Source organism: Lactuca sativa, chromosome 2, assembly GCF_002870075.4.
Source record: "Lactuca sativa cultivar Salinas chromosome 2, Lsat_Salinas_v11, whole genome shotgun sequence".
In the NCBI taxonomy this organism is placed as follows: Eukaryota; Viridiplantae; Streptophyta; class Magnoliopsida; order Asterales; family Asteraceae; genus Lactuca; species Lactuca sativa.
The window spans coordinates 201025984-201042103 of NC_056624.2; the positions used below are offsets into that span (position 1 = coordinate 201025984).

At 32.2% G+C, this 16120-nt stretch overlaps 3 protein-coding genes across 3 annotated transcripts; all 3 read right to left on the minus strand.

Moving 5' to 3' along the window:
* Nucleotides 1-1013: 1013 nt before the first annotated feature.
* Nucleotides 1014-2411, minus strand: LOC111916225 (uncharacterized). Its single transcript, XM_023911845.3, has 2 exons — nucleotides 1958-2411; nucleotides 1014-1877 (listed from the first exon to the last, which is right to left on the minus strand). Exons 1-2 carry the CDS (start codon nucleotides 2291-2293, stop codon nucleotides 1404-1406), a joined length of 810 nt encoding a protein of 269 aa, XP_023767613.1. The 5' UTR covers nucleotides 2294-2411; the 3' UTR covers nucleotides 1014-1403.
* A 3701-nt stretch (nucleotides 2412-6112) lies between these two features.
* On the minus strand, nucleotides 6113-8243 carry LOC111916314 (putative pentatricopeptide repeat-containing protein At1g12700, mitochondrial). The gene has a single exon (XM_023911956.3). It carries the CDS (start codon nucleotides 8241-8243, stop codon nucleotides 6318-6320), a length of 1926 nt encoding a protein of 641 aa, XP_023767724.1. The 3' UTR covers nucleotides 6113-6317.
* LOC111916315 (uncharacterized) lies at nucleotides 8243-11382 on the minus strand. The gene is made up of 2 exons (XM_023911958.3): nucleotides 10774-11382; nucleotides 8243-8860 (listed from the first exon to the last, which is right to left on the minus strand). Exons 1-2 carry the CDS (start codon nucleotides 11107-11109, stop codon nucleotides 8387-8389), a joined length of 810 nt encoding a protein of 269 aa, XP_023767726.1. The 5' UTR covers nucleotides 11110-11382; the 3' UTR covers nucleotides 8243-8386.
* Between the last annotated feature and the right edge of the window lie 4738 nt (nucleotides 11383-16120).

Below are 16120 nucleotides of genomic sequence, written 5' to 3' on the forward strand. Positions count from 1 at the left end.
CGGCGACAAATAGTGTCCGAATGGTGATTAATTTATTTCGGTGAATAGTTTCATTGCGGCTATCGGATCAAACCATAAAACCTTTAACTATAACCAAGTTAATCTTCAAACATTGAAAAATCCATTTATATGTCATTTCTTTGTAAATTGCAATTAATCACTCATTCGTAATGTTAACTTCTAATAACCGTAACATCTTAACTTGTTTCACAACTTTAACCGGTTTGCTGGGTTGTAAATTCAATCCGTTTTTTTTTCAATCTATTTTATGTTGTTTTTTGTAGTTCTGAAACCATTTTAATTTATAAATTTAACACAAATGTTTACCTATTTATTTGTTTATTATAGCATTTTACTTTTATTTTTTAACAATGTATTTTTCAATTTTTTTTTATCATTACCTCTCCGAAAAATCCTATGGTGTGAAGGAAACCACCAGAACGTATTTCATCCGTATTTAAGATTTTCAACCTACTGAATATACAAACACCATGATATAACGGTTATAGATTTGATACCAATTAAGATTTTCAACCTATTAAATATACAAATGTAATATGTGTATTGAATGGTAAACATAAGTTGATTGTAAATGATGTAGTAGGTTTGGTACCTCTTAAATTTCAAGAAATGTTTAAAATGCTTTATATAATAGTAAAGATAAAAATAAGTTATAAGCTAATAAGCAATGTCAATCACCCCCTTAGAGTTTTGCCGAACCATAAGGCACGAAATAAGTTGGGCTCCCAATCTATTTGGTTCAAAAGATTTTGCAAATTTAATGAATAACCAAGTATAACACTATATTGTATAAATATAAAACACACCCAAAATTTGAAGTGGCTACTTTGCTGTAAGGTGTGATAGACGATGATAATATATTTTTTATTTGATGAATCTATGATTAAAACAAAGATGATATAGAAGAGTGTTTTTGTTTTTGTTTTTTTTTGTTTTTTGTTTAGTTTAGTCTTTTGTTTTCTGTTTTGTTTTTTTTTTGTTTTTTTTTTTGTAATAAAACATAAAAAATAGAATCTAAAATATTTGTCAAATGGCCAATTTTTTAAAATGAATAATTTAATGAAATTTAGAAAATTCAATGTCTTTGATTTTGTCAATCAAACACAATTTTTGCTGGAATTTAAATTCTAATCCCTCCAAGTTCCTTTGAAAACAATAAACTAAACACATCGTAAAAAATTGACTTTCTTTATTGAGGTATTTACTCTTATAAATTAGTTTCCTTAATTTTTCTCTTGTCTCTAATCTTTTTCAAAAGTTGTAACGTGTTATAAAAACACAATTCTTACTATAAATTATTTTTGTATATATATCAAATGGCATCAGCAACGCTTTGCAACAACGGACAAATCCCGGTCGCCTAAAACTAACCCGACAACTATCTAAAATAAGTATGGAATTAGAGCCTTGACATCCTTCCCAAACTTACAGCCAAACTTTGAAACATACCATTTTCGTGTGGCATAGCTTCGCCCCATCAACAGGAACATTGTGCCTAGAGTGAAACAAAACGTACACCCGGTCTGACAAATGCAACAGACTCCTACGAACTCCACAATTTCAAACATATAGTGTGGGCATATAACCACATTGAACAATCCTCCTTTTGGGATTTTATACTCTCTATCACCTTTCTTTCTTAGACTCGAAAGAATGTAATGATGGTAAAAGTTTCCCGTTATTCCAATAAAAAACATGACAACTCCAATGTATTTAAGATCGAAAGCAGGCTCAGGACATTCTTGAGATAAATATTGGGCGTAAATCATTGTAGCAGTTGACACACCGTAGCTTAAACCGATGGTTATGGCATCCTTTAGCATCATAGACCCGGTAAACTTGTGAACGAAAAGGACCTGCACGACATGCATGCAGTATGAAAACATTTGAACTGAAGTTTATAACTAAAGAAGAAAAACATCGCTTGCGTACGTACCTCAAGGATCCTCTTGAAGAAATGAATGGTGAGTACAGATATGACCATAAGGAATCGGCAATCTTGATGGGGAAAAAAGGTGAAAGAGGCAAGACCCACGAGGAATGATGGTGTATAGAACACAAGCATCCCGATTCTACTAGGCAGCTTAAGCTTCTCCTTGGCTTTTGGCTTGTTTGAACCAGTGTCGTCGTTATCACAAAACTTGGCGTACTGCTTGTTTTTGCCTATCAATTCCATGTAACCGGAGGTAATGAGAGCAAGCAAGTTGAAAATAGACATTGCATTGGCGAACAGGGAAGGTGGTGATGGAAATGAGAACAACGAGAGCGTCATTTTAATTCTTGATCTCTTTGATGATATAGTTAAGTGGTGCTTTTCAAGTATGTTAATTAGTATGTGTATATATAGGAGACAGAAAATGATGGTAGGCAAATGAGACAAACTTGAATTTTAAAGCAACGACCTGAATTCAACATTCCAGTTATATTTAGAAGAAAAGGTTTTGGGCTGTTTACTAAAAATAACCAGAATAAAAGTATATATCATAGATCAGCATTTACTTTCATTACGAAAACCGTTACATTGTCTTTATTAATTTTTGGATCATAATTCATGGGGTCAAGGGCTGCTGTTCGTGTTGAATTCAACTATTGTTGGTGTCTTCTTCGATCTTGACTCATTCAATGTTACAAATTAGTTTATCTTTGGTCCATCACATTTCATTTTCTCGGCATTTAATGTTACAAATTTATTTTGAAGAAATTAATTTTGCATTAAATTTTGATATATAAGTTTGAGGGTTTGACATTTGACACTTTTATTTTGTTGGGTAATAATAATATTGGGCTTCTAGCCCAACGGTATCCGGTGTTGTCCTTCCTTCTTGAGGTTGATGGTTTAAGTTCCGTCGTGGAAATAGATGAATTTAAGGTGTAGTTTAGGAATATGTTAGATTTGTCATTTCAATATATACATAAGTGGATTTAGGGTTGTGTTTGGAGATTTTAAGAGCTTTAAAAAAAGCTCCAAAAGAAATTTCGTCTAGAAATGAGTTTTTAATTTTAATTTAAAGGAAATTGACTTTGTAGGGTAATAAAATATCAACATATTTAGTCAATTTATATATTTTTGCACATAATTTACCATTATATTTACATTTGTTTTTCAAGAAACACTATTTTTTGTACACGATTACCATTATACTTAAATTTATTGTTCAAGAAATACCATTTTGACTACCTATTTCGGGTTTAGCCGGTTTACGTGTTTAAGAAACATCATTAAACTCAAATTTGATGTTCAAGAAACACAATTAAACAAATATTTTCATGCACAATTTACTATTAAATTAAGGTTTGTACACATTTAGTAATTTTCATCTTTTCCGGCTATTATCAATTATTCGATCGTTTTCTCCAGACAAACCATTCACTTGTTTGTTTTTTAAAAACATTGCAAAAGCACAGTATCCTTCTCCCATCTGCTAAAAACACAACCACATTCTTTTTTACCATCGATATCTCTCCTACCGTCGCTCACACCTTTACCTACTCCTCTCACTTTGAAAACCATCCTACTCCCACTGTCCCACATCCTTCACTCACCCTTTTCTGCTTGAATCATGTCTAACCAATAACCACATCCTTTCAAGGATGAAATTTTGTTGGAATCTGATTCTAATTTTTTGGAGGTTTGATCTGATTCTTAGGTTTGAATGTATGTTTGAATCGATTTTGTTGTAGGTTGAAGCTGGTTTTATATTAGTTAATTGGTGGTGGTGGTGAATGGTGGAGATGGGTTGTTGTGTAGGTGAATGGTGGTGATGGGAGGTGGTGCTTGTTGTTGTGGTGGGTGGTGGCAGTGGGAGTTGAACGGTTGTGAGAGTGGATGCTTTTGGCTGGAGAAGGTGAGCGAGACATAATTAAATGGTAAATTGTATACAAAAAAATTTAATGTTAAATCGTATACAAAAAAAAAAAAAAAAAGAATTAAGCTATAATTCCCGATCAAAATGGTAGGTTTTGAACAGTTCCAATAAGTTTAATAGTAAATCGTGTACAATATTTGGATATTTGTAGTAGCGGGGTATGTATAATACATGACCTAAGAATTAGGGATTTTCCACCTTGGATATCCATTGATTTTTATACAACCAATCCAATACAATTATCGATTTGATATTTGGATATTGTCAACCGATCCAATCAAATTCGCTACTGTTGGAAAATTCCGAGCTTTGTGAATATGGAGTAGTAAAAATAACATGGGAAAATGGCCAGCCCGCCATGCATGGCCTTGTAAGGGCTAAGGAAACATTAGAATCAATTGTCCACAAAGCTAAAACATGTTACAAGCAAAGTCAAACTCAAGAAATTAATTTACCTAAAACCAAATCAAAATCTACCAGGAACCGTTATCTAAGCTCGAATGTTGTATCTTGAACTAGAAAATGAAGCGGCAGTGCAAGCCAGAGTTACCTCGACAAACGACTAAGATCATCTGTGATTGTCGATGACCAATGTGTAAGAAATTAGGCACGACAAGTTTGCAAAAGATAATATTAGCAAGAGGCGGACAATTAATTCTAAAGATAATGACTAATCAAAGCTTGAAGAATAAAAACATGGATGATGATTCATCAATAGGATCGGTATAATGATACAAAATCTTTGAAAACAAATTAGAATTTAAGTTGTATGGAATCACCTAGAAAGTGATATTAGAATTTAGGATAATGACTTGAAAGGGTAACTAACTTCTAAGTTTAGTAACTATTGTCAATGCTTGAATAAACCATTATTTTTATTTGAGATTATTTAAAAATTACCATTATGACCCCTCTATTACCGGTCATAGTAGAAAATTTTAAACAATTTCAAAAAATTCATGGATAAATCAAACACAAAATATAATTCAATGACCAAATATATACAAAAGTAGAAGTTAGTTCTCTTTCAAGTCATTATCCCTAGAATTTATACATGATAGTGTGATTAACTTCACATTTATTGATTTTGAACAGGAAAATCAAGAAGTTTGAAACAGTTCGTTCTCTAGCTGATGATATTCATAGGGGTGTGCAAAAAAACAGCAAAACCGAAAAACCAAGCCGAACCGGCCAATCCGAAACCGAAAAAAACCGAAACTGAATAAACCAGATATCAACGGGTCGGTTTTTGGTTTTCATATTTAGGTATCCGCGGATACCCGAACCTTTGATTATATATATATATATATATATATATATATATATATATATATATATATATATATATATATATATATATATATATATATATATATATATGTATAAAGTAAAAAAAAAAGTATTATTTCACTAGTATTGTTTCGATTGATCTAAGAGTCCAACAACCTAATCAAAAATTCATACCGACAACTCTAATTTTGTAATTCTAAATTCATTTGATTTTGTTGTTATTTTTATTATTGTATTTATTATACAAATTATAATATATGATATTTGAACTTCATTACGTTTTTTAAACTTCATTATGTTTTTTGTAAACTCTTTGACTTAGTACTTTTAAGAAAGAGATAACTAAAATGGCGTTTGTAGTTTCAATTGAATTTAATTTTTTATATTTTACCGGGTACCTGTGAACCGAACCGTGGTTACCCGCTTTCACACGGTTCGGTTCGGTTCGGTTTTTTTGTCAATACTGTTCGGTTTCGGTTAGTGCGCATGAGGTACCCGCCCCGTGGTCACGGTTCATAATTTTATTACTATCCGAAACGAACCGCCCCGTGAACACCCCTAGATATTCATAACTGGTTTGAAGTAATTAACAAATATATAATTCTAAAATACAAACTAGGAAAATATAAAGAATCATATTTAAATCTATATTATATTAAGAGAAAGAATCAACCAGAAGATAAAGCTCGTTAGAGTTGGCCTAATGATAATAAGATAAGAAAATTTCTGTTCTGTTAAGTTATTTGACCATGGACGTCAAACCACCCTGTCGAGATTTTTTTATAAAAAATGTCATAATGCTAGGTCATTAATCAAAATGTTACAGCATTTCTCTTCACTTTCAATGTTAAAATGAGCCATTTTGCCTTGAAAAGCCCACATATACCTCCTCATTTTTCAATCACTTCATTGGAAAACGTTTTTAAACTTGCAAATTGTTTACATAATCTCATCTTTTTACATTTTTTATTGAGAAATATAAAGGCATAAGAACACTTCAATTCCTATTCACTGTGAATATTTAAAAGGCTACCCCTCCTGGTCATTTATGCCAAGGTAAAGGTACTTCCACTTTTCTTACTGTTATTTTCCATATCAACTTGTGAAATGTTTAAGACTCTTGAAGCACATTATTCGGTGTTAAGTGTGAAATGTGATATTATTAGTATTTGATGTAGATAAACTATTCAAGACCAATGGTGATTGATCCAAATTTCTATCACTTGATAAACCCAACAAAATCTCAGCCGTTGATGCATCAGCTGAGAATCCCTTACCAACCATTTCATCAACAAACTCGATTGCCCTCTTCCCATTATTATTGCAAACAAGACCTTGAATGACTACATTGTATGTGCATCCATCTGGGGAACAGTAGCCACTTTCTACCATTTCCTGAAACAACATGATTGCTTCATCTTCAAGACCACCCTTGAAAAGTCCATCAATCAAGATATTGAATATACGTGTGTTTGGTTTTATTCCATTGCTTTCAAGACCATGAAAGACATTTTTTGCAGATTCGAGTTCCCTGGCTTTGCACAACCCGTTGATCAGAATGCCATAAACCACAACATCAAGATCCAATTTCGAATCTTTCATCTCTCGAAACAGATTCATTGCTTTCTTATGATAATTATTTTTTAACAAACCATCTAACAAGATTGAGTATGTAACAAGATCCGGATGTTGGCCACATGATTGCATTTTCTTCAGGAAGTGCAGCGCGACAGATAGCTGTTGGGTAAGACAGAACCCACGGATCAAGGTGGTGTATGTGATGGTATTAGCAATCAGACCTCTTTTAGACATTTTATCGAACACTTTTAGTGCATCATCTGTCCTCTTTTTCTTAGAATACCCATTAATCAAGATGTTATATGTATGCACATTTGGATTACATCCGTTGCCAATCATTGAATCAACTACCTTCTCCGCTTCGTGTAACCTACCTTGCAAGCAATACCCGTCAACCAAAGCGCTGTAAGTGACTACATCTGGCTTCACTGCTTTCTTGATCATAAGCTCGACCATTTTGGCAGCCTTTTCGACCTCCCCTTCTTTACAAAGTGAATCCACCAAGATAGTATACGTTTGAACATCTGGATTTGGTATCTTTTCGAATATCTCCATGCCTTCTTTCCACCTGTTTGTATTACACAAACCACGGATCATTGAGTTGCACATGCCCACATTTGGTTTTGAAGTTCCACGAATCAACTTCTCAAAGAGTCTAAAAGCTTCGGTGACCATTCCATCCTTGCAAAGACTATCAATGATCATGCTATATACAACATCACCAACTTCCATTCTTTTGTTCTTCATTTTCTTGACCAATTGAATTGCAGCATTAGTGTTCCCCATTTTACATAACCCATTGATTACTGTTCCACAAGTAATTGAGTTGGGATGAATCCCTTGTTCCAGCATGTTTTTAAACAACTCCACAGCCAAACCCATCTGGTTATCACCAATCAGACCCTTGATCAAAGTAGTAAACAGGGCAACATCGACTTCATAACCAAGTTTCAATACTCGACCCAAGACTGAGAAACCCAAGTCGACACGATTCAGATGACAGTAACAGTTGATCAAAACGCTCAAGATATGAACATCAGGATCAAGGATTTCCAGGCATTCCATTTCTTCAATCACAGATATTGCAGCCTCGTAATGTTTCATTCTCGCAATGGCTGCCACTACCTGGGTGAAGTACGATAAAGAAGGCACGGGTTGCATCTGAATCATTTCATGGAACAGAATATTTGCATCATCAACGCTTTTGAACCCTATTCTGCACTGATTTCTAACGAATTTGTTGAATCGGGCGCGGCTTTTTAAAACACTTGAGGGCTTATTGTCGTTGATGGCGGGAGAATTAGCAAAAGCTCTGGAACTGGTGTAACGAACGAAAAGATTCGAGTAAAGCGATTTCTGAGAAGCTGTAGATTTCGTCATTCTCGCGTTATGTGATAAGTCCACAATTTGCTTATGTTTATGTTTGGGCAAGTTTTCGTTTTTAGTCCTTGTGAAGTTACAAGTGTTGGTGCAACAATTTAATAACATAACTCAAAATCCGAAATTCCAATAAATTTTAAATATTTGCAAAAGTGCACCTAAATGGGTATTATAGTATTCTTTTTTCCATGTTTATAACATAAATTTGCCCATAACTAAACAATATGCGAACATTCTAACCACAACAACTTTTAAAAGACATACGGAATTAAAACTTTGACATCACTCCCAAATTTCTCCCCAAACTTCAAAAGGTACCATTCGCGTGTAGCATAACTCCTTCCTGTCAAGTAAAACATCGTACCGAGAGTGAAAGCGAGAGCATACGTTGTTTGAGCAATGCAAGAGACTCCAATGAACTCTATGATCTCAAACAGATAGTGTGGGCATATAACTAAATCAAATAATCCTCCTTTCGGGATTTTATACTCTCTATTGCCCTTTGTTCTTAGATTAGAAAGAATGTGATGATGATAAAAGTTTCCAACTATTCCAATTATGAACAACACAATTCCAACGTATTTTAGGTCTATTGTAGGCTCGTTATGTTCTTCGGATAGGTATTGAGCATAAATCATTGTCCAAGTAGAGATGGTGTAGCTTGAACATATAGTAATCGCGGTTTCAAGTGCCATGGAACCACTATATTTGTGAACAAATAGGACCTTTAACCCAAAAAGATAAAAGTTAGTTGGTTTCCGAAACATTGTAAATTTGTGATGAACTATTTATTTTTCATAATAGAAATTCACTTTAACACAATGAAGACAAGAAAATAACAAATTTTAGCATCGTTTGTTTTCCCATCCCAATCACATATTTAAATATCATATCAAAGAGCATATCTTCAATATTTATATGATATAATAACACATTATGGTTATTATATGACTAATTGTGAGACCCATGTATTACATGGGTTAATTTAAAAAAAAAAAAAATATAAAGGTTAAAATATTTAAGAACTTTGAATTTATAAAAAATAAAAAATATAATGAATTATTATAATGAAAATGTTTTTTTTTATCTTTTAAATATAAACAAATAAAAGAAACTAATGAGCTTTAATTTTGAAAATTTTGAAATTAAAAGTAAGTTCATTAATGAAATTAATATCCATTTATTGCAATTATTATATTAGATTATTATGTGAAATTTAATAAAATAAAAAATTTATAAAATGACATATGGAAAAATAAATAATTTAAAATAAACAAAAAATGACATTAGACAAATTGAATGAATGTGACAAGTGAAAAAAAAAACCTTCATTTATTAGAAATGATTGTATTAGAACACTAATTTATAACCCGTGACACTCACGATTATAAAATTAATTAAACGTTAATAATAAAAACTTAAAGTTGTTAATCAATTATTTTAAATAAATTATTAATTAAGAGATATTTTTTTAGTTATATAAAATTATAATCATTGATTTAAATAAGTACATGAAATTATATATATATATATATATATATATATATATATATATATATATATATATATAATTTTATTTTTTGTTCTAATGGTATTAATTCAATGTAATTGGAGTGTGAAATTTAAAATGAAGAAACAACTATTAATTTAATGTAATGTAATTAGAGTGAGAAATTTAAAATTTAAAATTTAAAATTTAATATGAAGAATTAATAGATTGATATATGGCATGATAGGTGACATATAATATTAATGAAGATTTTTAATATAGTGACACTTGTCAATAAGAGAATAAACTTATTCATTTATTTAAATAGAAAGATAACAATCATAATATATATATATATATATATATATATATATATATATATATATATATATATATAGAGAGAGAGAGAGAGAGAGAGAGAGTTAATTATTATTTATTTTCTAATAAAATTTTGGGCGTGTTCGGCACGCAACATTTGGGAGCTTCTAGCTTTTAAGAAAACGCTAGTTAAAAATAAAAGGTTTCGTTCGGCGACATGAACGTTTAGTTTTTAACCTAAACAAAACACTCCAAAATCAAAAGTTACATTGAGTAGCTTTCCACAAAACGCTCCAAAATTAAACGCTACGCGCTACCTGCTACCAATTAGTTTTGTCAAACACGCCCTTTATGTTTGGAAACCTTATTAAAATAAAAGTGAAAATTTATAATGTATGTGAACAATTTTAAGTGTTATATTCAATGATGGATCCATTTTAAACTCGAAAATGATTTTTGTGTTGACATATTATACAAAAAGGCTTAGCGGCGCAACTTGTTGCCCGTTTGCCATCTCACTCATTGTACGATGACAATCAAAGTATGTTGTTTTTCAAAATAAGTTTATTTTTTTTGTCGAAAAAAAAATCCATAAAAAATATATATTATACACTATAACATGAAATCTTGTACGCTGCTATTCATATTCATAAACATTAATAAATTGGTGTTTGACATAATTGAAAAAAGAAAATTTGGTCATCAAGCCTTTAGCTTGGTATAAAAATAGATTAGATGCACAAAACATGCATTGAAAAAAGCGTGAATTTGAATTGTTCAAATCATTGATTTATGTGGTTGAAGTTAAAGAAAGAGACAAAAAGATTGCACCTCAAGTACTCTCTTCAAGAAATGGATGGTGAGAACCAAGATAAGCATTATGAATCGAAGATCTTGATTGCCAAAAATCGCAAAAGAGGCAAGACCCACAAGGAACGCTGGCGTATAGAGCAAAAGCATCCCGTTTCTACTACCCACCATAGTCTCCTGAACCTTGTCTTTCTTTAAAGCTGCGACATTGAAGAACTTGGAATACTGCATATGTTTGCCTTTTGTTTCCATGTATCCACCATTTGCTAGTGACAAACAACTTAATACTGACATAACTGTGACAAAAAAGGAAGAAGGTGGTGGATATAAGAGCGTTTGGAACAACAAAATCGTCATTTTTTTTCGCTTCCTAAATTTGAATCTCAATTTGATAATACTACTATTGTGTTTATATCATGTGTTTGTGCCAAACTTTGAGGTTTGAGTTTAAAGGGGTGTGTGAAATGAGTGGCAGCAACATTGTGTACGTGTACCCCAAATTTTCAGGATTTTAACGTGAAATAAGGGGACTCTTATGGAGTTGTGGTGAACACTTTTATAATGTTAAACTTATAAAGAAACAAACATATGTAAAAGCGACATTATGAAGAAAATAACCAAACACCCAAAATTAGTTTCCTAACATCATAGCATTTAAATTTGTTAAACCATCAATACATGGGTATGTTATATGCGAATTTTGAGGTACAGATCAGCTAAGAGTGAGTGAACCCAAATAAGCCGCGTGGCAAGAACTAAAGAGCGTAAAGTTTGTAAGACATGTACAAAAAAAGTGAATGACACATTTATTTGTCTTGGCATTTGGTTGAATCACTTCAAGCACACGAAACATAGTGAATGCCAAACTTTATGTTTTCAGACATACTTCCTTTATAAATAATGTTATTTTTAGCAAGTTTGGCCAAAAATCACAATTTGGAATTATGTTCTTTACATTTTTTATTATGTTCTAATTTTATTTATTTATTTTAAAAATAGTCCAAATAAATTGTAAAAGTCTCTAAATTTGGGGATCCTCAAAATTGAAGCCCAAATGATGAAGTTTGGGTCTTATGGTTGGGCCAAAATGGCAAACCCGGTTTCCTTCACTCGTCCCAGATTCCCAAGTTAGGTAGGTATTTTTATGCTACAAAAACTGTAGATATTTTGATATACATTGATAAATAAAGTGTGAATGATAGTGATTTTTTTTAACTCTTTATTTTTTAGAAAAAAGTAAATTCAATATTTAAAGTTTGAAATTCTCATGCTCTAAAAGATTATTATATTAAGAGTCTTCATTGTTTAGCGTGCAGCTTAGAATCAAAACTACATATAAAACTATATATGAGGTCTGAGAGTGTTTAAAACCAACAACCAACACCCAACACCATAAAAGTTTTAAAACACATTATGCAGTGCGATTAGGTCTGCGCGGTTTTTATTATTTTTATACAATGTAAAAATTTATAATTTTCATGTTATAAAAATTGTATATATTTTGATATCAGAAAAATCAAACACATCACTTATTGGTTAGACCGGAGAGAAAAGTGATTTAACTACGGCCGATTTTATGTCAATTTCTAGACTGGATCAAACAATATGTTTTTTTTTTTAAATCGGGTTGAATCGTGATCGATTCGATAAAAAAAAAATTTGAACCGGTTTATTGAACTTTGATAGTTAGATTTCACTTGGCCTGTTAAAAACCACTCATCTCTAAAGCAAATTTAACAACTCAATTTTCTCGATCGTTCAAGGTATCCGGAGTGTACACAACTTGAACGGTAACGACACACACCAAACACGAATCCAATGTTGATCTTCTTAACTTGAAAACTGATACTTCTTATTGTTATGTCTATGGTTTATAATATAGTTCATTATGTTAAGAATTTATGTTTGTAGATGTAAAATTCTTGGTTATATATAAAATAAATAAAAATTATAAAAACGATTCGAGACCGGTCACCGGTTGACACCAGACCACTTCAATTAAAAATCGGCTTTTTATAACATTGCTTGCAACTCCTTTGCCCTTATCAGCGCTCTCATATGATTTAGAATATATTTTTTTCATGCCTAAAACCAAAAAGAAAAGAAGCCTTATAATTTGAGTTTATGTGAAAGAAACACAATGAAACTTGCACGTATCTTTCACAAAATGACAAGTAATTTTCGAAAAAGTAATTTGGCAAGGGAGTAAATTTGGTGGTGGCGCCGGTATAAAACCTAATATCATAGAACGACAGAATTTTTTTAAAAATAATTTTTCAATATGGTTAACAAATTTACAAGAACTTTTTTTTTTAAATTTTCTCAGTAAATTTACAAATGCTTCAGTATGAAATGTGTGGCAGTGTGGCTATTATAAAAAAATGGACATTATGCACAATTTTATGTAAAGGTTTAAACTAGTGTAACTATGCTTGTCTTTTTCTTGAACTTTTATAATGTGAGTTTTTAATTTTGACAATATACACATCACAATTTATAGGAAAATATTTTAATAAAATCTTAATATTTTAATTTAATTTATAAAAAAAACTCAAACTAAATTTTATCTATAGAAAAATACAAAATTCCGCCTAATATATTTACCTTAACCCTTTTTCTCTAGATAACTTAATTTCACTTGGTAAACATGACGAGATGACCTAAATAAATTACCTGGAGGTTGAGTCATCCAGACACAACCATCTAACTAACTAGCTTGCAATCCGAAAACTTAGGGCAAATGATGGCTCTCATTTTCTCCTCATCGAGCTAGGTTTTTTTTACAGTTGAAGATGACGATAGTGAAGCAATGACTTTGATCGTATGTACGGTGAAAATAGAGGAAGTACAGGATTTTAACACTAATGTGGAAATATATGAGAACTTCAAAAAGAAACAAATAAGGAGATGCAAAAATGAGTTCTTGAACACACTATGTCATGAAGTAGTTGATGACTTCACAATCCCTGAGTTTGACAATGTTGAAGAGGTTTTTTATTTGAATTCGGAAGCAACCAAGTTTGATGTAGTAGCTAGTACTAAAGAAATGTCAACTGAAAGCGACCAAGATGATGTGGTTCAATGCAAGTACAACACCCACAATCTAAAGGTTAAATGGAACAAAATGAGACCACTTTGCAAAGAGATGTATGAATCACCACACCAGCATAAACTGTGTTTAACGAATTATGCCATAAGTAACGATTCTCATATTAGGTTCAAGAAATGTAATCGTGTTAGACTAGTTGTTGTATGCGCTAGTGATCTAGAAATTTTCAATGTTCCTTTATTGTGAGGGCATACTGGATGAGCACAAAAAAGTCATTTCAAATTTTTTGTAAAAAATGTTGATAAACATAAGTGTGTTGTTAGGAATTACAAAAATGCAATTATGTATAACACCGTGATTTTTCACCTCATTAGTTCTTTTTTTATATAGTTTTTAGAAAATTAGCGGAATTTTTTTTAACATACATTATAAAACATCACCAATGTTGATTTATTACCAAAACAACATCCATCAAGATAAAAGTTTTCAAAACCATCACCAAAATCAAAGGTCGTATGTAAATGAAAACTCAACGACATGTCTAAAATTGTATCATCACTAAAGTATCAACTAGAAAGCAACTACCCAAAAGTCTTCATCCTCACAAAGCCAACAATTATGCTACATGTATCAAGACAGGACGGAATCAACAAACAACGAAACAAGTGTCAGCAAATGCTATGTAAACCATAAGTATAATACTAAAGAATATACATATCTCAAAATGGGTCAAATAATCATCACATGGCATGCATTCAACTACATACATTGCACATCATCACAATCATCATATATACATCACTATAATATTTTAATATAAATATTCATTTTCATCGTTAATAATTACTCTTTGCTAATCATTTTTGTAATTATTTATCACTTTTCGTCATAACAATATTCCTTAGACTATTAATCTTCATTTTCATTATTAATAATTACTCTTCACTAATCATCTTTGTAATTATTCATCATTTTACTTCATTATAATGGGTCTATATGTTCATTTTCATCATTAATAATACACTAGTATGTCATCAATGAAAACAATGACAAACATATTCAAGAATAGACAACATACCCAATTTATGAGGTCAATAAAAATCGTTGGAGCATTCATCAGTCCAAAGGGGATCATTAGGAACTCATAATGTCCATCGAGGGTCCTGAATGTTGTATTGGGTATATCATGCTCAATGACTTGCACCTGATGACAACCCGACCGCAAATCAATCTTCAAAAATTAATTGGCACCCTGCAGCTGATCGAATAGATAATTAATTCTTGAGGGAGGATACTTATTCTTCACAATAACCTTGTTCAACTCCCGATAGTTGATACACATCCTCACAGTGCCATCTTTCTTCTTCACAAAGAGCATCGGAGATCCTTAAGGCGAGGAACTTGGTAGAATGAGTCCATGCTCTAACAACTCCTGAAGTTGTGATATCATTTCCTTTATTTCCAAAGGAGCCAACCGATAGGGTGGGATGCTTTGGTCATTGGGATCACACCTGAAACAAGATCTATCTGAAACTCTTACTGACATGGTGGAGGTAAACCCGACATCTCATCAGGGAAAACATCATTATACTCCTTAACCACCTCCACATCAGAGAGACTCTTAGTCTTCATGGGACTCTCCATCACATGTAACATCCTGTTTCATATCGTTCGCAGATTTAAGGATCGCGGGTCATAATTCGGGTATGATAAGGTTTTAAGGCTTTTAAAAAGAAAGGTTTAGACCCTTTTGGATGTAGGTAAGGTCGGTTGTGTGATAAGAGAGTTTGGTTTGTGCTTTAGAGCCCAAGGGTATCGGTAAAGTTGTTGGTTCGAGCCTTTCATGAATTTTGAATATGAATTCGAGTGGGTTTCAGGAAAAATAAATTTGATTGAAGTATAGGGCTTCTCGTTACCTTTTTATGGATATAAAGAACGTCAAAATCAGAGTTAGAACGAATAAGTTATGATTGTTTGATGTTTGGGTGGTTCTGGGCCAAGCTGAGTACGCTGGGCGTACAAAAAGGTGTATGTTGGGTGTACTAAGAGAATCATGGGTATGATGGGCGTACCAGGAGTATGTTGGGCGTACGCAATCAATGCTCAAACCCTATTTTCGTGGTTTGAGCCCTATTTAAACGACTGAACTCCCCTAAACCCACTCCATTCTCAGCCTCCACCCCTCCAACACCCCTTCCATGAAACCTTAACCCTAGTTGAGCCTTGTGAGCTAAAAAAGGTGTTTTTGAGTGCTTTAGAGTATGCATGGTGCACCTTGGAGAAGAAGGAACTTCTTGGAGAAGTCTTGATTGCTTTGGA